General features: G+C 52.9%; 2 protein-coding genes across 3 annotated transcripts in view; one reads left to right on the forward strand and one right to left on the reverse strand.

Moving 5' to 3' along the window:
* Positions 1-1039: 1039 nt before the first annotated feature.
* ppef2a (protein phosphatase with EF-hand domain 2a) lies at positions 1040-16146 on the reverse strand. The gene is given in 19 exon segments (XM_060065655.1): positions 1040-1646; positions 3397-3484; positions 3870-4036; positions 4142-4248; positions 5660-5802; positions 6402-6505; positions 6508-6586; positions 7961-8003; positions 8005-8297; positions 9598-9747; positions 11666-11702; positions 11851-12017; positions 12274-12320; positions 13852-13966; positions 14307-14482; positions 14570-14624; positions 14709-14836; positions 15512-15571; positions 16054-16146. Coding segments are annotated over 18 exon segments (2208 nt in total). The 5' UTR covers positions 15564-15571; positions 16054-16146; the 3' UTR covers positions 1040-1389.
* A 2896-nt stretch (positions 16147-19042) lies between these two features.
* LOC132468052 (flavin reductase (NADPH)-like) overlaps positions 19043-21886 on the forward strand; it is an 8947-nt gene continuing 6103 nt past the window's right edge. The window contains exon 1 of one of the 2 annotated variants that reach the window (XM_060065698.1): positions 19043-19187. The gene's annotated coding sequence lies outside the window, so the exon portion shown is untranslated. Of the gene's footprint in view, positions 19198-21886 lie in introns of both variants that reach the window. The other variant, XM_060065697.1, reaches the window with a different exon arrangement.

The raw sequence follows: 21886 nt of genomic DNA on the forward strand, positions 1-21886 counted from the left end.
AAGACGGAACCAAGACGGAACCAAGACGGAACCAGGACGGAACCAGGACGGAACCAAGACGGAACCAGGACGGAACCAGGACGGAACCAGGACGGAACCGAGGTGGAACCAGGACGGAACCAGGACGGAACCAGGACGGAACCGAGGTGGAACCAGGACGGAACCAGGACGGAACCAGGACGGAACCAAGACAGAACTGAGGTCGAACCAAGATGGCCGCTGGGTTTATGAGGCCAATTGTTTTAGTTGAACGCTCTGTTAATCTCTCCAATCTGCAGGCGTGTCAATCAAACACAGAGCCGACACACGGCTCCAAAGTGACGTCTGGCTTTGGTCATGGGTCACACACACACACACACACACACACACACACACACACACACACACACACACACACACACACACACACACACACACACACACACACACACACACACACCAGCCTTCGTCCTCATCTGACATGGTGAGAACTACAAAGGTCTGAACATAACCTCCGCCACCACCAACACCACCCACACCGCCTTCCTCTCTCCCCCCTCACTGCCCCAGCGCTCTCCCTATCTCCCCCTTCTCTCCCACATCATACATCGGGGTCCCTCCTCTCTCCTGGGGTCCCTCCTCTCTCCTGGGGTCCCCTCCTCCCTCCTGGGGTCCCTCCTCTCTCCTGGGGTCCCCTCCTCCCTCCTGGGGTCCCTCCTCTCTCCTGGGGTCCCTCCTCTCTCCTGGGGTCCCTCCTCTCTCCTGGGGTCCCTTCCTCTCTCCTCTCTCCTGGGGTCCTCTCCTCTCTCCTGGGGTCCCCTCCTCTCTCCTGGGGTCCCCTCCTCTCTCCTGGGGTCCCTCCTCTCTCCTGGGGTCCCCTCCTCCCTCCTGGGGTCCCCTCTTCTCTCCTGGGGTCCCTCCTCTCTCCTCCCTCCTGGGGTCCCCTCCTCTCTCCTGGGGTCCCCTCCTCTCTCCTGGGGTCCCCTCCTCTCTCCTGGGGTCCCCTCCTCTCTCCTGGGGTCCCTCCTCCCTCCAGGGGTCCCCTCCTCTCTCCTGGGGTCCCTCCTCTCTCCTGGGGTCCCCTCCTCCCTCCTGGGGTCCCCTCTTCTCTCCTGGAGTCCTCTCCTCCCTCCTGGGGTCCCCTCCTCTCTCCTGGGGTCCCCTCCTCTCTCCTGGGGTCCCTCCTCTCTCCTGGGGTCCCCTCCTCTCTCCTGGGGTCCCCTCCTCTCTCCTGGGGTCCCCTCCTCTCTCCTGGGGTCCCCTCCTCTCTCCTGGGGTCCCCTCCTCTCTCCTGGGGTCCCCTCCTCTCTCCTGGGGTCCCCTCCTCTCTCCTGGGGTCCCCTCCTCTCTCCTGGGGGTCACAGGTCGGGGTCCCCTGGTCCTCTCCCCTGGGGTCCCTCCTCTTGGGGGTCAGAGGTCGGGGTCCACGGTCTCGGGGCGCTGCAGGTCGTGGGCGGTCCCCATGAACATGCTGCGGCCGCGCTCCAGACGGCTCTTCTTGTCGCTGAGCCGGAAGGCCTCCATGAACTCCTGGATGTCGATGCAGCCGTCGCCGTTGGTGTCGATGGCCACCGCCAGGTCCGAGATGGCCTCCTCCGTGAACTCCATCTTCAGGTAGATGCTGAGCAGCTTCCACGTCTGACGGAAGTCCTCCATGTTGATGACGCCTGGAGGGTGGAGGAGGAAGAGGTGGAGGTGGAGGAGGAGGAGGTGGAGGAGGTGGATGTGGAGGAGGAGGAGGTGGAGGTGGAGGAGGAGGAGGAGGAGTAGGTGGATGTGGAGGAGGAGGAGGTGGAGGAGGAGGAGGAGGAGGAGTAGGTGGTGAAAGAGGTGGATGTGGAGGAGGAGTAGGAGGTGGAGGAGGAGGTGGAGGAGTAGGAGGAGGAGGTGGTGGAGGAGGAGGAGCAGGTGGTGAAAGAGGTGGATGCGGAGGAGGAGTAGGTTGAGGAGGAGGAGGAGGAGGTGGAGGAGGAGGAGAGGAGGAGGAGGTGGAGGAGGAGGAGAGGAGTTGGAGGGAGGAGGAGGTGGAGGAGGTGGAGCAGGAGTTGGAGGAGGAGGAGGAGGAGGAGGAGTTGGAGGAGGAGGTGGAGGAGGTGGAGGAGGAGTAGGTTGAGGAGGAGGAGGAGGAGAGGAGGTGGAGGAGGAGGAGGAGGAGGAGAGGAGTTGGAGGAGGTGGAGGAGGAGGAGGAGGAGGAGGAGGAGGTGTTTCAGTGTATTGATCGGACACGTGCGGTACAAGTGAAATCGAACAAAAAACAGGTTGGGCTGGTGGAGCGGGTCATCGGCAGAGATTTCCGCAGTGACGGTGCGTGTGTGTGTGTGTGTGTGTGTGTGTGTGTGTGTGTGTGTGTGTGTGTGTGTGTGTGTGTGTGTGTGTGTGTGTGTGTGTGTGTGTGTGTGTGTGTGTGTGTGTGTGTGTGTGTTTGCGCGTGTGTGTGTGTGTGCAAGTTAAGCTCTGCTACATCAGAGGGGGGGGGGGGGCGGGAGCCATCTGCTGAGGGCTGGCTCAGGGTGAGCCCCCCCCCCTCCTCCCACCGGTGGACCCACTGGGCCCCCTGTAGGGATAGGCAGGGACCCTGGAAGGTAGCCCCCCCCCCCCCCCACACACATACACACACACAGGTAGGGCCCTGCTGGTCTGAACCCAGAAGGCTTTGGGCTCCGGTGTGATCCACCGTCTCACCCTCCGGAGGGTGAGACGGTCCAGAGTGAGGGTGAGACGGTCCAGAGTGAGGGTGAGACGGTCCAGAGTGAGGGTGAGACGGTCCAGAGTGAGGGTGAGACGGTCCAGAGTGAGGGTGAGACGGTCCAGAGTGAGGGTGAGACGGTCCAGAGTGAGGGTGAGGACAGATCACCAGCGCCGGTTTAATCACTAATGACCTCGATCACAACAAACAGAACTGAGGGCCAAACTCCCTCTGGAGGGAAACACCAGCAGACAGACAGGCAGACAGACAGGCAACGGGCAGGCAGACAGACAGACAGACAGACAGACAGACAGACAGACAGACAGACAGACAGACAGACAGACAGACAGACACAGACAGGTAGAGAGACAGACAGACAGACAGACAGACAGACAGACAGACAGACAGACAGACAGGCAGCGGGCAGACAGACAGACAGACAGACAGACAGACAGACAGACAGACAGACAGACAGACAGACAGACAGACAGACACAGACAGGTAGAGAGACAGACAGACAGACAGACAGACAGACAGACAGACAACGGGCAGGCAGACAGACAGACAGACAGACAGACAGACAGACAGACAGACAGACAGACAGACAGACAGACAGACAGACAGGCAGCGGGCAGACAGACAGACAGACAGACAGACAGACAGACAGACAGACAGACAGACAGACAGACAGACAGACAGACAGACAGACAGACAGGTGTGTCTGGCCCACCTGAGTTGTCCGTGTCCACGATCCTGAAGATGGTCTCCAGGGTGGACCGGTGGCGGTAGAGCATCTCCAGTAACCCCTTCTCGATGTGCTGCGGGGTTAGGGTTAGGGTTAGGGTTAGGGTTAGGGTAGGGTTAGGGTTAGGGTTAGGGTTAGGTTAGGGTTAGGGTTAGGGTTAGGGTTAGGGTTAGGTAGAGCCAGTGTGAGCGTTAGCGCTCACACTGGCTCCACTGACCGGACAGACACTGTGAGTCCCGGCACTTAAAGACAGTACTTATCACGGTGCAGCATCCTACCCTAGCTGGCTCTGTTGTACACGGGGAGTGGGTTAACCCAGTGATGGTTAGTGCTTGGCACTTGGCTCTATGAACATCCTCACTGTACCCACAGTCAACTGTTCTACTGACAAAGGGACTTCAGGAAGTGGCTCTGGAGGAAAGCGTCTTCCTGAAGGTAATGGAGTGGAGCAGCCTCACCTCCATGTTGGGTTCCTGGATGGCCAGCTCAGTGAACCACTGCCGGTAGTCGACGGCGCCGTCGCTGGCCCGGCGGGAGATGAGCTGGGAGCGCAGCATCCTCCAGGGCAGCCCCAGGTGCATGACGCCCTCCACGGCCTCTGCCCAGTCCTTCAGAGACACCAGGCCTGCCCCGGGGCCAGACGTTACACACACAGACAGCAGCCGTCCTTCAGAGACACCAGGCCTGCAGAGGGGTGTGTGGGTGTGTGCGGGGAGGCTGATGGACTCACCGGTGTTCTCCTTGTCCAGGTCCTGGAAGGCGCTGATGAGGTCCGACTTGTGGGAGAACAGCTGCTTCCGGAGCACGCGGAGGGCAGAGTGCTCCGTCTGGCCCACTCTGGAAACACACGGGCTCTGGATCAGCGGTTCCCCTGGAGAGGCGCTCTCCTGCTGGCAGGCCCTAACAGCTGACTACCTGGGCCCCTACCCGTAGAGCCAGGGCCCTACCCGTAGAGCAGGGGCCCTACCAGTAGACCCAGGGCCCCTACCTGTAGAGCCAGGGCCCCTACCCGTAGAGCAGGGCCCCTACCCGTAGAGCCAGGGCCCTACCCGTAGAGCAGGGGCCCTACCCGTAGACCCAGGGCCCCTACCTGTAGAGCCAGGGCCCCTACCCGTAGAGCAGGGCCCCTACCCGTAGAGCAGGGCCCCTACCCGTAGAGCCAGGGCCCCTACCCGTAGACCCAGGGCCCTACCTGTAGAGCAGGGCCCCTACCTGTATAGCCAGGGCCCCTACCCGTAGAGCAGGGCCCCTACCTGTAGAGCCAGGACCCTACCCGTAGAGCAGGGGCCCCTACCCGTAGAGCAGGCCCCCTACCCGTAGACCCAGGGCCCTACCTGTAGAGCCAGGGCCCCTACCCGTAGAGCCAGGGCCCCTACCCGTAGAGCAGGGGCCCTACCCGTAGAGCCAGGGCACCTACCCGTAGAGCCAGGGCCCTACCTGTAGAACAGGGGCCCCTACCCGTCGAGCAGGGGCCCTACCCGTAGAGCCAGGGCCCTACCTGTAGAGCAGGGCCCTACCTGTAGAGCAGGGGCCCCTACCTGTAGAGCAGGGCCCCTACCCGTAGAGCAGGGCCCCTACCCGTAGAGCCAGGGCCCTACCCGTAGACCCAGGGCCCCTACCTGTAGAGCCAGGGCCCTACCTGTAGAGCAGGGGCCCCTACCTGTAGAGCAGGGCCCCTACCCGTAGACCCAGGGCCCCTACCCGTAGACCCAGGGCCCCTACCTGTAGAGCCAGGGCCCTACCCGTAGAGCCAGGGCCCTACCTGTAGAGCAGGGGCCCCTACCCGTAGAGCCAGGGCCCTACCCGTAGAGCCAGGGCCCTACCTGTAGAGCAGGGGCCCCTACCCGTAGAGCCAGGGCCCCTACCTGTAGAGCCAGGGCCCTACCCGTAGAGCAGGGGCCCTACCCGTAGAGCCAGGGCCCTACCTGTAGAGCAGGGGCCCCTACCTGTAGAGCAGGGGCCCCTACCCGTAGAGCAGGGGCCCCTACCTGTAGAGCAGGGGCCCCTACCCGTAGAGCAGGGGCCCCTACCCGTAGAGCCAGGGCCCTACCTGTAGAGCAGGGCCCTACCTGTAGAGCAGGCCCCTACCTGTAGAGCAGGGGCCCCTACCTGTAGAGCAGGGGCCCCTACCTGTAGAGCAGGGCCCTACCTGTAGAGCAGGGGCCTACCTGTAGAGCAGGCCCCTACCCGTAGAGCAGGGGCCCCTACCTGTAGCCCGCCCATCGGGCCCTGGGTGCGTGAGGCCCACCTCTGTCTGACGGTGAGCTCGCGGGTCTTGCTGCTGGCCTGGTACTGGATGAGGTAGGGCACCAGGTCGGGGCCCAGCTTCACGTAGGCCCCCCGGTTGCTGGCCACGTCGTAGTAGTTTGAGGCGGAGAACAGAGTCAGCACCTACACAGCGGGACACGAGACACGGGCCAATCAGAGGAGGCCTCCTGAGACACAGGCCAATCAGAGGAGGCCTCCTGAGACACGGGCCAATCAGAGGCCTCCTGAGACGCCGGCCAATCAGAGGCCTCCTGAGACACGGGCCAATCAGAGGCCTCCGGAGACACGGGCCAATCAGAGGCCTCCTGAGGCACGGGCCAATCAGAGGCCTGTAACTGGACGCCCGAGGGCATTCATCCGGAGAGGGGGTGAAAATAGCTTGTGAACAAAAGGCTGTCAGAGATAATAAGTGGATGAATTCCTGGATGGCCGCAGCCCTTTGGTGCTCTGCTGTTGATGTTGGAGCGCTTCCTGTCCAGATCACCGCGCTGAACCCTGGCTCGACACACTTCCTGTTCTTCAGGGCTGGTGGAGCGCCGTTCTTCAGAGGAACTCATTAAACACGAGCAGGAGCAGGAGCTGACCTCCACAAACAAACATGAGACCCGGTCGCAGCCGGTTCACAATCCAGCTTCCTAGAGTCAACTCACACCCCCTCAAATAAGACTCAAAGAAAAGGGAAACTTCCTGTGAGCCCTCCGGTCTCTCCCCCCCCCCCTCACCTTGCGGTTGTGACAGAACTCGTAGCCTTCCTGTTTGCACTCGTGCGATCGGATGATGAGGGTCATGTTGTGTCGGGACAGGAAGTCGTCGGTGACGTCCGGCCCCAGTAGCAGCCCCCCCCCCGCACCTCGTTGGGCACGCAGCCGTCCTGGGTCATGGGGTCGCTCCACAGCAGGTCCAGGATCTGATTGGACGGAGCAGGGTGGCGTGGGACGCTTACAACCAATAGGGAAGCAGCCCTCCGAAGGAAGGTCTAATATATATACATATATATTTATTTATTTTTGAGCTGGGCAGAGATTTTAACCACGATTAATGATCGCATAGTATCAACTCATAGAGTCAACTCGCGATTAATCGCACTTTTAAAATTATATTTTAAATCCACTCCAATTGAAGTTAAATGAGATTATCAACTGGAATGACACATTATCATTCATACCAAATGCACTTAACAAGCAAAAACTAGACCAAGTGATCTTGAGGGGGTTTTATTGACTCGCTCAGTGTGGGGGCTTGTAATCAGGCAGTCACTTACTGCAAGTCTAATTAATGTAAAGTAAGGGGAACTAAAAACCAACCAAAATTATTTCTGATATGAATCTTGACATTCTGAGGGCGAATCCTTTAAAAATCTAAGTACATTTTTTTTGTATTAATCGCATTCAAATAAGATTGCGTTAACGCCTAATTAACGTGTTAACTTGCCCAGCCCTTTATTATATATATATATATATATATATATATATATATTAGGGCTGTCAAGCGATTAAAATATGTAATCACGATTAATCGCATTAATGTCATAGTTAACTCACGATTAATTGCGATTAATCATAATTTTTTTGCTATGCTAAATATCCCTTGAATTCTTTGTCCCATTAATTTTTCTAATTTGAATGCTCTTGTCACATGGAGAAGTGCATCGGCCGGCTTGTTTTTTTATTGATAACAACATTGGCATATACTGATCAAAACAAATCAATGTATTAACCCTCTACCATTCATTATTAAGAAATAAATGAGAGAGAGAGAGAGAGAGAGAGAGAGGAGAGAGAGAGAGAGAGAGAGAGAGAGAGAGAGAGAGAGAGAGAGAGAGAGAGAGAGAGAGAGAGAGAGAGAGAGAGAGAGAGAGAGAGAGAGAGAGAGAGAGAGAGGAGAGAGAGAGAGAGGAGAGAGAGAGAGAGAGTCTCACTTGTGTCTCCCTCAGACCCACCACCTGGTCTCAGTGTGTTGTTGACAGGCAGTCTGGACACCAGATCTAAATGGAGCAGCGGGATTAGCGGCGCTGAGGGAGTGGATTACCCTCCGTGGCAGCGCGGCTGTAAGCGCCTCGCTGCCCGCCTAACGCGGCACACGGCTGACCCCGTCCTCACCGGAGAGTCATGTGGAGAGTGACGCGCGTACATGAGCTCTAGAGGACAGCTCGCGGCGGCGCCAGGGCAGCGCTCTTTGGCGGGGAGCGCGGGGCGGGGAACCCCCGCCCCCCCGCCCCCCCCGACCCCCCGCCCCCCCGCCCCCCCCGGCCCCCCGCCCCCCGGAACCCCGTCCCTCTGACCTGCTTCCACTCGTCCTCCGAGTGGTCGCTGCTCTCCCCGGAGTCCTGCGGCGGGCCGGTCCCCGGCCGGCGCGCCCAGCGCCTGCTGGGACCCCCCGAGGAGCGCGCCCTGGAGGGCCAGGCGCCCCCGCCGCTCCGCCGCCCCCCCCACCGGCGGCCGGACGCGCTCGGAGAAGTCGGGCAGCGAGGTGTTCTGGAAGGTCCCGCGGGTCAGGGGGCGGGGCAGCGCCACGGAGGAGCGGCGACGCCCGCTGCTCCACACCTCCTCCTCGTAGTCCACCGACACGTTGGCCGCGCTGGGGTGACGCTTCTTAGGGGGGCGCAGGGCCGACACGTACTGGAGGAGGGGAGGAGGGGGGAGGAGGGAGGAGAGGGTGGGAGAGGAGAGGAGGACGAGAGAGGGAGAGGAGGGAGGAGCGGGGGGAGGAGTGAGGAGGAGAGAGGGGGAGGAGGGAGGAGGGGGGAGGAGAGAGGAGGAGGAGGGGGGAGGAGGGAGAGAGAGGGGGAGAGGAGAGGAGGAGGAGAGAGGGAGAGGAGGGAGGAGAGAGGAGAGGAGAGAGGAGGTGAGGGGGAGGAGTGAGGAGGAGAGAGGGGGGAGGAGGGAGGAGAGAGGGGGAGAGGAGAGGAGGAGGAGGGGGGAGGACGGAGGAGCGGGGGGGAGAGGAGAGGAGGAGGGGAGGAGGAGGAGGGGGGAGGAGGAGGAGCGGGGGGGAGAGGAGAGGAGGAGGAGGAGAGAGGAGGAGGAGGGGGGAGGAGCAGGAGAGAGGGGGGAGGAGGGAGGAGAGAGGGGGAGGAGGGAGGAGAGAGGAGAGGAGAGAGAGGAGGGAGGAGAGGAGGAGGAGAGAAGAGAGAGGAGAGAGGAGAGAGGGGGAGGAGGGGGGAGGAGAGAGGGGGAGGAGGGGGGAGGAGGGAGGAGAGAGGGGGAGGAGGAGGAGGGGGGAGGAGCAGGGAGGAGAGAGGGATGACAGAGACAGAGTCACACATTTATTGATAGATTCGATTTAAGTTTATTCATCACTTTACATCTCGTCTAGATTCGTTTGTAACGTTGGTGTACTAAAGTGTGTTTATATTGAACCAAAAATGTTTTTTGACACACTAGAAAAATGAAATAATCTCTAATGTACCTCAAAGACTGCTGAATATGACTGAACTTAATCCCAGGACAGGGCTAGGATGGGCTCCATTAGCTCTCAAAACGGCCCTGAAACACCTGGGACCTGTCTCTGGAGGGAGGGCTGTGATTGGTCACCTGGGACCTGTCCTCTGGAGGGAGGGCTGTGATTGGTCACCTGGACCTGTCTCTGGAGGGGAGGGCTGTGATTGGTCACCTGGACGTGTCTCTGGGGGGAGGGCTGTGATTGGTCACCTGGACCTGTCTCTGGGGGGAGGGCTGTGATTGGTCACCACGACCGGTCTCTGGGGGGAGGGCTGTGATTGTCACCCTGGACCTGTCTCTGGGGGGAGGGCTGTGATTGGTCACCTGGACCTGTCTCTGGGGGGAGGGCTTCGTGATTGGTCACCACGACCTGTCTCTGGAGGGAGGGCTGTGATTGGTCACCTGGACCTGTGTCTGGAGGGAGGGCTGTGATTGGTCACCTGGACCTGTGTCTGGAGGGAGGGCTGTGATTGGTCACCTTGTGGCGGTCCACGCGGGCGAGCACGCTGAGATCCGTGGCGTCCGAGATGCCGCCGTGCAGAACCAGCACCTTCTGGTCGATCACCGTCGCCAGGGGCAACCAGCTGAAGATCTTCTGCAGCAGCTTCAAGATGCGCTTGCCGTGCATCTGGAGAGAGCGGCAGCAGGAGGTCAAGATATGTATGCATATATATGTATATGTATATATATATGTATTTTATATTATCTTTCAGTACAGCAGGTCGTATAGCCACAAACTGAACAGAACAACAGAACAAGACAGCAGACGCCTCAATACATCCACATTCTAGCTCTATAGATCTACTGATAGAGAGGACCTCTGTTCCTCTGGCTCTAGCCCTATAGATCTACTGATAGAGAGGACCTCTGTTCCTCTGGAAGGTTCTAGCTCTATAGATCTACTGATAGAGAGGACCTCTGTTCCTCTGGCTCTAGCTCTATAGATCTACTGATAGAGAGGACCTCTGTTCCTCTGGAAGGTTCTAGCTCTATAGATCTACTGATAGAGAGGACCTCTGTTCCTCTGGAAGGTTCTAGCTCTATAGATCTACTGATAGAGAGGACCTCTGTTCCTCTGGAAGGTTCTAGCTCTATAGATCTACTGATAGAGAGGACCTCTGTTCCTCTGGCTCTAGCTCTATAGATCTACTGATAGAGAGGACCTCTGTTCCTCTGGCTCTAGCTCTATAGATCTACTGATAGAGAGGACCTCTGTTCCTCTGGAAGGTTCTAGCTCTATAGATCTACTGATAGAGAGGACCTCTGTTCCTCTGGAAGGTTCTAGCTCTATAGATCTACTGATAGAGAGGACCTCTGTTCCTCTGGCTCTAGCTCTATAGATCTACTGATAGAGAGGACCTCTGTTCTTCTGGCTCTAGCTCTATAGATCTACTGATAGAGAGGACCTCTGTTCCTCTGGCTCTAGCTCTATAGATCTACTGATAGAGAGGACCTCTGTTCCTCTGGCTCTAGCTCTATAGATCTACTGATAGAGAGGACCTCTGTTCTTCTGGCTCTAGCTCTATAGATCTACTGATAGAGAGGACCTCTGTTCCTCTGGCTCTAGCTCTATAGATCTACTGATAGAGAGGACCTCTGTTCCTCTGGCTCTAGCTCTATAGATCTACTGATAGAGAGGACCTCTGTTCCTCTGGATGGTTCTAGCTCTATAGATATACTGATAGAGAGGACTTGTGTTCCTCTGGATGGTTCTACAGATATACAGATAGATAGGACTTGTGTGTTCCTTTTGGATGTTTCTAGCTCTGTAGATATACAGATTCTATCTCTAAATATGTACGGGTGGGTTGCGTCCCTCTCTGGGAGTCTTTGACCTCATTTGTCCTTGTATGGAAAAAAAGGATCAGTTAAAGAGTGAAGCACAAGACCTGAACATCGGTTGCTGATTGTGGAACATGAAAGCAGAAGGTAGGGGGGGGGCGTTGAGTCTCTAGTAGGATCAACGCTTCAGAGACTTCCTGTGGGACTTGGCCCCAGAGGAAGTGGGACATTATTTTTCTGACTCTCTGAATGCACAAAAGGTCAGATGTATCTCAACTTCCCCTCATCAATATCACAGACAAAAGTGTGTTTCCAAAATGGTGCAACCCTTCCTGCAGCTGGAAACGCCTGCGTTTACCCCCTGTACACTGGCACTGAGTCGGCTAAACCACTACTTTCCAACTTCTATATTCATGGTAGTATGATGATATGCTGTGATATCATTTCTGGTCTGTGTTTGTGTAACTGGATTACTGAGGACTTCATAAAGTACTCCTCTAGTAATATTGCTGTGCGGTAGGGGTTAATAAAGTACTCCTCTAGTGTTAGCGCTAATAGTTGTAAATAAAGTACTCCTTTAGTGTTATTGCTGTGTGGGATTGGTTAATAAAGTACTGCTTTAGTGTTAGCGCTGATAGTTGGAAATAAAGTACTCCTCTAGTAATATTGCTGTGTGGTAGTGGTTTGTAATAAGGGTCATGAAGGACGGGGAGCAGGATATGAAACGACATCACTGAAGGTCACTAGTCCAGACAGAAGCCTACCTTGTATTTGGTCAAGACCTCCTTAGTGAAACCATACCTGGAGCAGAAAACCACACAACATGTTTACTGCTACAATGCTCATCACATAACGTTTCATTATGAACGTCAACTACTCCAAACCTATGACCCCAAGTGTGTTTGTCTCTGCGCTTATGTCTCAGGATGTGGTGCTGTGGGCGTCAGACCTCAGGTTGACGATGTGGTCCTCGTGGTTTCCCCGGTTGAGGTGCACGTCGTTGGGGTACAGCAGCAGGAAGGAGAAGAGGATGAGGAGGACCTCGATGGAGTCGTCTCCCCGGTCCACGAAGTCCCCGTTGAAGACGTAGGGCCGCTCGTGGGAGGGCATGCCGTTCTGTAGACCACCCAGGGTGTTAGAGGACCGTAACCCCCCCCCCCACACACACACACACACAGAGAGGGCCCCACCCGACCGAGACCCGGGGAAACAAGTCGGTGCATTGTGATCAGATTCAGACATCACTGGTAGAGGACTGATGGAACAGATCAGAGCTTCTGTCTGATGTTCTCCACTCCTCCCATGCCTGGTGTACCTCCCCATGTATCCCTGAGCAGGTACTGAAGGATTCATTAACTGTTGTCATTTGTACCTTGTAGAATATCAACAGCAGATCTTCCAGCTGCCCGTGCAAATCGCCTGGAGGAAAAGGAGAAGTACATTCTTTAGACAGAGCAACATGACGGAGAAATGTCACCTCATCACGGGGTCGGCTCAACACAGACAGTGATTTATCAGGGGGTCGGCTCAACACAGACAGTGATTTATCAGGGGGTCGGCTCAACACAGACAGTGATTTATCACGGGGTCGGCTCAACACAGACGGTGATTTATCAGGGGGTCGGCTCAACACAGACGGTGATTTATCAGGGGGTCGGCCTACCACAGACGGTGATTTATCAGGGGGTCGGCTCAACACAGACGGTGATTTATCAGGGGGTCGGCTCAACACAGGCGGTGATTTATCAGGGGGTCGGCCTACCACAGACGGTGATTTATCAGGGGGTCGGCCTACCACAGACGGTGATTTATCACGGGGTCGGCTCAACACAGACGGTGATTTATCAGGGGGTCGGCTCAACACAGACGGTGATTTATCAGGGGGTCGGCTCAACACAGACGGTGATTTATCAGGGGGTCGGCTCAACACAGACGGTGATTTATCAGGGGGTCGGCTCAACACAGACGGTGATTTATCAGGGGGTCGGCCTACCACAGACGGTGATTTATCAGGGGGTCGGCTCAACACAGACGGTGATTTATCAGGGGGTCGGCTCAACACAGACGGTGATTTATCAGGAGGTCGGCCTACCACAGACGGTGATTTATCAGGGGGTCGGCCTACCACAGACGGTGATTTATCAGGGGGTCGGCCTACCACAGACGGTGATTTATCAGGGGGTCGGCTCAACACAGACGGTGATTTATCAGGGGGTCGGCTCAACACAGACGGTGATTTATCAGGGGGTCGGCCTACCACAGACGGTGATTTATCAGGGGGTCGGCTCAACACAGGCGGTGATTTATCAGGGGGTCGGCCTACCACAGACGGTGATTTATCAGGGGGTCGGCCTACCACAGACGGTGATTTATCACGGGGTCGGCTCAACACAGACGGTGATTTATCAGGGGGTCGGCTCAACACAGACGGTGATTTATCAGGGGGTCGGCTCAACACAGACGGTGATTTATCAGGGGGTCGGCTCAACACAGACGGTGATTTATCAGGGGGTCGGCTCAACACAGACGGTGATTTATCAGGGGGTCGGCTCAACACAGACGGTGATTTATCAGGGGGTCGGCCTACCACAGACGGTGATTTATCAGGGGGTCGGCTCAACACAGACGGTGATTTATCAGGGGGTCGGCCTACCACAGACGGTGATTTATCAGGGGGTCGGCTCAACACAGACGGTGATTTATCAGGGGGTCGGCTCAACACAGACGGTGATTTATCAGGAGGTCGGCCTACCACAGACGGTGATTTATCAGGGGGTCGGCCTACCACAGACGGTGATTTATCAGGGGGTCGGCCTACCACAGACGGTGATTTATCAGGGGGTCGGCTCAACACAGACGGTGATTTATCAGGGGGTCGGCTCAACACAGACGGTGATTTATCACGGGGTCGGCCTACCACAGACGGTGATTTATCACGGGGTCGGCTCACCACAGATGGTGATCTCTTTGCTCTGGCAGGTGGACACACGGCTGATGTTGGGGAACTTGCGCAGCAGCCTCCAGGTGTCCAGCAGGAGCTGGAGGACGTAGCGGGAGTGCAGCTGCTGCTGGGAGGAAGCTGGGCTCAGTTAACCTTCTTACTGCTGCTGTCCCCACCACCACCACTAGGGAGCCCACGGATAGTGATGTGGACACATTCATTTCTTTACAAAATGAAAGAATTCAGAGGTGTGATTCCTGTTCTTGTTCCTATGTTGCAATTCCCAAAATGATAACGTTTCTAGCAGCCTCACATCTGCTAATCATATCCGTACAGTTGATCAGAGACTGGTGCATGAGGAGGCCAAGACAAACCCAGACGAACTCCGATGGACCCAGGTGAACCCGGTCCCAGACCAACGGAACCCTCAGGGGTTCTGTAACGGAGCCTTGAGGTGCACCTACCCTCTTGTTCCGGAAGGCGTCGACCAGGCCGCTGCCCTGCTCCAGGGTGAGTGGGAAGGTGAGGTGAGGCCCCGAGTAGATCTCTGGGACGTCGATGTTCTTGTAGTCGAAGAACCGCTCCCACTCGCTGTCCCGGCATACCTCGTTCTCCCGGAAGAAGTGCGAGATCAGGTTCCCTGGGTCCAGGAGGAGCAGGGAACGGTTCAGAGCGAGCAGAACCCAGGAGGTCTCATCACTTGTACAACGACCAAAGTTTCTCTTACGTTCGTTACTCGACGGTGTGAAGTTGTCCATGAGGTAACCAAGGAAGTTATATAGCTGCATTGGAAAAAAGAAAGATCTGTTGTTACTTCTTAGAGTACTTTATTGTGTTTATGCGTTGTTTTTCCTCCGTTTCCCGACCTTGATCTGGGCCTGCTCTCCAGAGTACTCCAGGGACTGGAAGATGTGCCAGGTGTAGCGCCTCTTCAGCTCCATGCGGGCCACGTACTGCCGGTACCAGTGCTGGATCAGCACCGCCGCCTTGATGGCTGAGGAGACAGCGGAGGGGGGTCACACGCCTCTCGGCTGATCCACTGATCCCTGCTCCACGCGGCGGTCAGCCACGTTCCTTATCAGGTTGGCTAACCTGGTGCTAACTATAACCTGGTGCTACCGTTAGCCTGGAGCTACCGTTAGCCTGGAGCTAAGCAGTGAACAGGATGCACGCCCTTCATGAGGGTCATTCTAAACCTTTCTGCCAGGGTTTTGAACCAATGACGTCTGGATATAGCTCTGTGGTTGGGTCAAACTTCATTGTACGCATTTAAGGGAGGAAACCAACACGACATTCAACATCAGACCAGGCGAGGGGAGGGAAGAGGCAGGAAGGGACTTACATGTGACCGCTGCAGGCCGCCAAAGAAAACATCCAGGAGGGGAAGATAACAGAGGATGAGTGATCAACATCGGACAGATACTGTGAAGAGAGCTGCTCCTCTAAGGGAGCTAAGTCTGGGCTAGCATTTACCTGAGACAACAGAGCTTTTTTCGAGCACGTGTCAGAGAGAGAGAGACACGATAGTTTTAGCTTGAGTCGTCAATGCCTTCTCTCCTCAAAGCCTTTAGCCTAGAGCTAAGGTCCACATGCTGGTGGTCCTGATTCACCCAGGGAGGGGCTCCCCACTGGGAGGGGGGCTCCCCACCGGGGTCGTCCTAATCCTTACCTTTAGAGTCCGACTTTTGGAACAGGTTGGATTTTGAGACTCCACATCCCATGACTAGACCTGTCGAAAGAAACACACACACACACACACACACACACACACACACACACACACACACACACACACACACAGGGGTCAAGGCAGGAGAGCAGCAGGTGTGAGGTCGTCCTCATAATCTCATTAACGTCCTCCATGTCCTCAATTCCAGGAAAGAGTCCTGCTGTAGGCTTCACGTCTGTATCTGAGCGTCTGATTCTGTACGTCTGTATCTGAGCGTCTGATTCTGAGTGTCTGTAACTGAGCGTGTAAGAGCGTGTGTGCGTGTGTGTTTGTGTGTCTGTATGTGTGTGCGTGCATTTTAGCGTTTGCGTGTTTGTGTGTGCGAGTGCGTGCATGCGTGTTAGTGTGTGTGTGTGTGTGTGTGTGTGTGTGTGTGTGTGTGTGTGTTAGTGTGTATGTGTGTGTGTGTGTGTGTGTGTGTGTGTGTGTGTGTGTGTGTGTGTGTTGGTGTGTGTGTGTGTGTTCCCCCTCCTCCTACTCACCTGTCCACCGTGCTCTCCCGGTCCACGGGGTCCAGAGCTCCGGCCTGTCGTCAGTCTCAGGGGGTCCGACCGCTTCAGCGGCATCCTCCACAGGGCATCACCGCTGCACAGAGCACCTCTGAACGGAGCACTACTGCTGCACCGCCTCCGACCGCCTCCTACCGCCTCAGACCGCCTCCAACCGCCTCAGACCGCCTCCGACCGCCTCCTACCGCCTCAGACCGCCTCCAACCGCCTCAGACCGCCTCCGACCGCCTCCTACCGCCTCAGACCGCCTCCAACCACCTCAGACCGCCTCCGACCGCCTCCAACCGCCTCAGACCGCCTCCAACCGCCTCAGACCGCCTCCAACCGCCTCAGACCGCCTCCAACCAGCCACCTGCAGCCCGTGTCCCTGGCTTGGTCCCGGGTCTGTCCCGGGTCTGTCCCGGGTCTGTCCCGGGTCTGTCCTGGCTCTGTCCTGGGTCTGTCCTGGCTCTGTCCTGGGTCTGTCCTGGGTCTGTCCTGGCTCTGTCCCGGGTCTGTCCTGGGTCTGTCCTGCGTCTGGTGTGTGTCTGTGTGCGTCCAGCCTGCTCTCAGCTGAAGAAGCAGGTTGTGGTCTTTTGGGCTTAAGTACGAAGGTATAATCAAGTGGATTAGCGGGCTAATGACTGGAAGCAGAGAGCAGACATTTAGATTTAAATATAGGATGATGACGATGAGGCCGCTGCTGCTCAGCCAATGAGGGCAGCCCTTCATCACAGGCTGCAACAATACTGGAATACTCTAGTAGTATCTATCATCAATCTATCATCTATCATCTATCTATCACCCATCTATCTATCTATTTGAGAAAGATTCATTCAACACTAGAATAATCCACTCTGCTAAATGTGTGTGTGTGTGTGTGTGTGTGTGTGTGTGTGTGTGTGTGTGTGTGTGTGTGTGTGTGTGTGTGTGTGTGTGTGTGTGTGTGTGTGTGTGTGTGTGTGTGTGTGTGTGTGTGTGTGTGTGTGTGTGTGTGTGTGTGCGCGCGTAATGTGTGTGGGTGTTTGTGTGACCAGACGGCCCATCTGCGGGGTGTGTCAGTGTTCGTTATCTTGGTTGTGGACTTTGTGGACTTGGTTGTGGAACATTTCAAAATGACACTTCCTGCATTGAACACTTGTTACATAAACGTATAACTTATATATCGTTTTTATATCCCTGCTTACGATTTTTATTCTTGGAATTACAATTGGCGGTGTTTACATATACGCTCTTTCTAGGTCTTTAATGGATCATATATTGTAGTAGGATATAGTGCGGGTTCGCGACGTCCCCTGGTGGGCGGGAGAAGTAGTGATGGGCAAATGAAGCTTTTATAAAGCATTGAACCAGTTGAGCCAATGTTTCGAAAATGGGTTCATTACTCGACGCTTCAGTGACAGTGACCTCTGCTGGCGAAGTTCGAGGCTGCAGTGGATTCAACGTATCCCTGCTTTGAAAACTATTTGACGCACAAACACACAAACCCAAATACTTAATAGCATGATCTTTTCACGAATAAAGATTGATCCAAATACAGATGTCTAAATTGTTCTTAAGGCCAGACATGGCAGGTGAATAGGGTAAAAAATTTAAATACAAGGAATCACCATGAAACTTTACCAGTTGATTACATATATCATTATAAGAAAAAAATGTAATACAAGTTTTTGATTTTTGCATATCTAATTATGCTAATTAGGCTGAATCTCATTAAATATGCATGTTTTTGCATATATTTCCAGTGCATGAATCTTAAACTGTGATAAAGCCAGGACCAAAATTCTTTTTTTATTTTGTTTATATATCAAATGACAAAAAATCCTCACATGGATTTAAGGATATCTGCTTTTATGACCTGGGAAATCAAAATATACTATCCATGGCCTTAAAAACCCTATTTTCGCCATGATTTCCAGGTAAAATGACCCATAAATCTGGCCAGGAACAATTTATAAATAAATCCATGTGTAGATGTCTTCATAACAATGCTATGTGTGAAACTGGGAAGTGTGGTGTACCTAGGTTCTAAATAGGCTGAGAAATGTGCACCTAAAAATGGAAAAACACTAATTTTGAGAAAACGGCATTTAAAGATTCTTATGGTAAAAGCCAACCAAGCTTGAGAGCATACCACGTGATACATTTGAACCAATCGTCCGGTCGGAAATCGAGTCCAGCCAATCAGATATCAGTTTTATGTTGTGCAGCAGATCGAGTGCTTTCCAATGATACCACGGAACACATATGACAGAGGCCGGCTGTAATTTGAAACGGTGCGTAATAAAGCAAACGTTTGGTGAATCTTCTGTAAAATTCAGAGGCGCAAGTTGACAAACTATAATAAAACAAACACCTAAATGTTTCGTTTTGACATTTTTTTTTCTTTTGTGCGAAACATTACATGTTAATGGTACAAAATAGCCCAAAATATCAAAATTGACCAGTGACTGAAAAATCAATGATTTTGCCTGCCGTGTCTCGCCTTAAAGGGATATGCCTAGCCTTCTGTCCAGATAGGCTAACTGATGTAGGCTAGGATATAATTGAAACAGCATATAAAAACTTTCCCCCCTGGAATAGGATTCGAACCCGGGAACTCCACTCCACAGTCAGTGTGTTATCCCCTAGCCTACTCTAATCGATACCTTACGTTGTTCTATTACATAGTCTACTATGCACAACTCCCGTAAACGATTGTAGCATCGATTGTGTTTTTTTTTTCATTAAATAATTAGGCGGTGACCAGCTGGCTTCGGGCAAGGTTGGTTGGGTGTGCTTGAGTAACTCTAGGGGGTGATTATGTGGACACTCAAAGATTTGTATTGAGGTAGGCTGCCTTATGGATTGAGTCGGTTTCATTTTTTTGCTCAAAGCTTCTCCACCGAGCCGCGGACCAGTCGGATTCATCGAGGCAACGAACCAGTTGCTGCTTCGGACGTCACATGTCACGTGATTTTTTTTGCTCTGAAGCAAGCTTCGAAGCAGTGCTTCTTGGGAGTTGTAGATCAGGGTTTGAAGCACGTATCGAAGCTTCAGTGTCACACTGCCATCACTAGGGAGAAGCAGCGCGTCACTGACGGCTGAACCAGAAGCGACTGAGTCCTGTAAACCAACAGCTGCCAGAGGTTTGTTCCGGTAATATCTCTAACATCTTTAAATCATATGGTCGGCCAACCTCTCCAAAGCAATCGTGATCATAGGTCATCTGAATTATAATGAATGATAACAACGTCGTGGTTTCATCGTCCTGTTATCGACGAAAATGGTTATTATTGGATATATGTCCAGAATATCCAGAATACGTCTAGTGTTCCCTGGTCTTTCCTGGTCTTTAAGATAGTATCTAAAAGTATCTAAAAGACTGACAGCTGTCAATGTGAGGACGAAACGTTCATATCAGCGCCGTTTGGGTGGAAATCGGCATAGGACGCGCATGCGCATGCGAAACGTGCTCTTCCTTTTGACCTTTCTTGTGTTGTGTTGAAAGTAAGCTCTCCGCCTCACCTGGGTTATTCCCTGGAGTTGTTGGTACAAAATGCGTATTATCTATACTACTGTAATACTTACTGCCATGATGCCATGTCACGCTGTGTCCCGCTGTGATTGCGGGTTACGGTTGGTTAATCTGACCTGGGGTCTCATTTATAAAACTGTGCGTGGGATCGTTACTAAAAGTGTACGTACGCCCAAAAGCCAAGTTTTGCGTGCGCCAAAAAATATTCAGATTCATAAAACCCTGCGTACGCACACCGTACGCAATCTTTGCTTTATAAATGCCTACAAGTGTGCGCAGCTGAATCAGCTTCACGTTCCGCCCTGTACACGCCCCCTTTTAACCATAAATGGTCAATGCAAATGACCTCATGAATGCGATCTGCATATAAAACAGACTCAGATGCAAGTATTATGTCTTGTCGGAAACAATGGCAGAAGGACTGAGAAAATCTAAAAAGCGAAATTTCACTGAGGTTGAAGTGGAGACACTTGTGGGTGAGGGGGAGGCCCGAAAAGTAGTTTTGTTCGGCGGTCACGGGATTGGGATCACTTACAACAAAAAGCAGAATGAGTAGCAACATGTTGCTGCAGCAGTGAACTCTGTCAGTGGCACGGAGCGCACAGTCCCAGGATTAATAAAGAAGTGGTCTGACATAAGGTACATATTTTTATGTACCAATAAATCGTTATGGTCCCTGAAGACCCTCTCCCTCCGTATCCTCATTTGCATGGTCCTCCAACAGTGCCAGCAGTGCCATGGTGCAGCATGACGCACGGGGCTCACCGCTATAGGGTTAGGGTAATAAGACTGACCGAGAACACCTTGGATAATCAGTTTGTAATCACCCATGTGAAATGTTCTTGAACATAACCCCTTTTTAATGCCTGATTTGTCATGAAAAGCATCAAGTATGTGGCTTGGTTTTCCACACTTGGGATTTAATTGACATTTGATTATGTGTTTACAGTGTCACATAAAAATATTACGTTATTGAAACATGTTGGACGGATTCTTTATTCCAGGGGTTTTCAAAGTGTGAGAGAGTGAGCCCCCCCTCAGAGAAAAAAAATCAGCTGAGCCCCCCCCCCCCAATTAAAAAATGTTCGAAAGACCTGTGTTTTGAAAGCTATCTTAATTATTTTACGCATTTTAAACATCTCTGATCATAATTTTAAAACATTTGAAACATATTTTTTAAACATTTTAAACATATTTCTGAAACATTAAAACATCTTTGTGCGTTTTTAAACAGATTTCTTAACACAATTTAACAACTTTATCTAAGCATGTTTTAGCTTAACCTTTTTTAAATACATTTGAACATCTTAATCTGTGTAAACTGCCAGTTTACACAGATTCATTCAGGGTCCCGACTCTGAATTTTCAGAGTCGAATCAGATCTGCTTTTTCAGTCCAGAGATTCTACTATTCGGCGGGGTTTGTTTACCGGCGTTGCTATGGTGACCTAAATTATTATAAGCCACTGAAAACGATGCCGGTTTGAAACTAAAACTGTGATTCTGAAAAAAGTGTAAATGCTATCAAAATTCCGTTTGGATAATATTGAAGATACAAGTGTGTAGATTTGTTCAATGGTTTGAACGATGGTAAATGGTTGAAAAATGAATGAGTTACGATGTCTAGAAGTAGGTGTATCAGAATGGGCTGACGTCTTCAATGAAAACAGCTGAAAACGAAGCGGTATGAAACTAAAACTGTGATTCAGAAGAAATTTTAAATGATATCGAAATTCTGTTTAGATATTATTGAAGATACAAGTGTGTAGATTTGTTAAATGGTTTGCACGAAGATAAACGGTTGAAATTTGATTTAGTTAGGTTACTTCTACAGTTGAAGTACGATTTGATGATTTGAATCATCGACTTTCAGGTTTTTCTTCGGGTTTATTTTTTTCTCACGTCGCGCCCCCCCTGAAGAACTCTGGCGCCCCCCAGGGGGGGCGCGCCCCACAGTTTGAAAACCACTGCTTTATTCCATGCAGTCGCGCCGTCAGTGGACAGTATGGAGTGACGGGATTAAGTATAGAGAATTTTTTAATTCTAAGGAGATGTTTCTGGAGTTATAACTAAGAAATAACGAAGTTGACTTAAATTATTCTGATTACATCGATCTAACGCATGATACGGGTTGAAATTAAACTTATGAAGGGCGATGATAAAACATAATCGTTCTTCTCACTCTTCAATTCTTCGGTCTGACTTCAGTTCACCACCACACCGTCTGTGTCACCAGTTCTCCTTTTCCTCCAAACCATGCGTACGCATGGGTCAGAGTTTGCTTAGGGCTGCGCACATTCTCCCGTCAAGT

This window comes from Gadus macrocephalus, chromosome 11 (genome assembly GCF_031168955.1).
Source record: "Gadus macrocephalus chromosome 11, ASM3116895v1".
In the NCBI taxonomy this organism is placed as follows: Eukaryota; Metazoa; Chordata; class Actinopteri; order Gadiformes; family Gadidae; genus Gadus; species Gadus macrocephalus.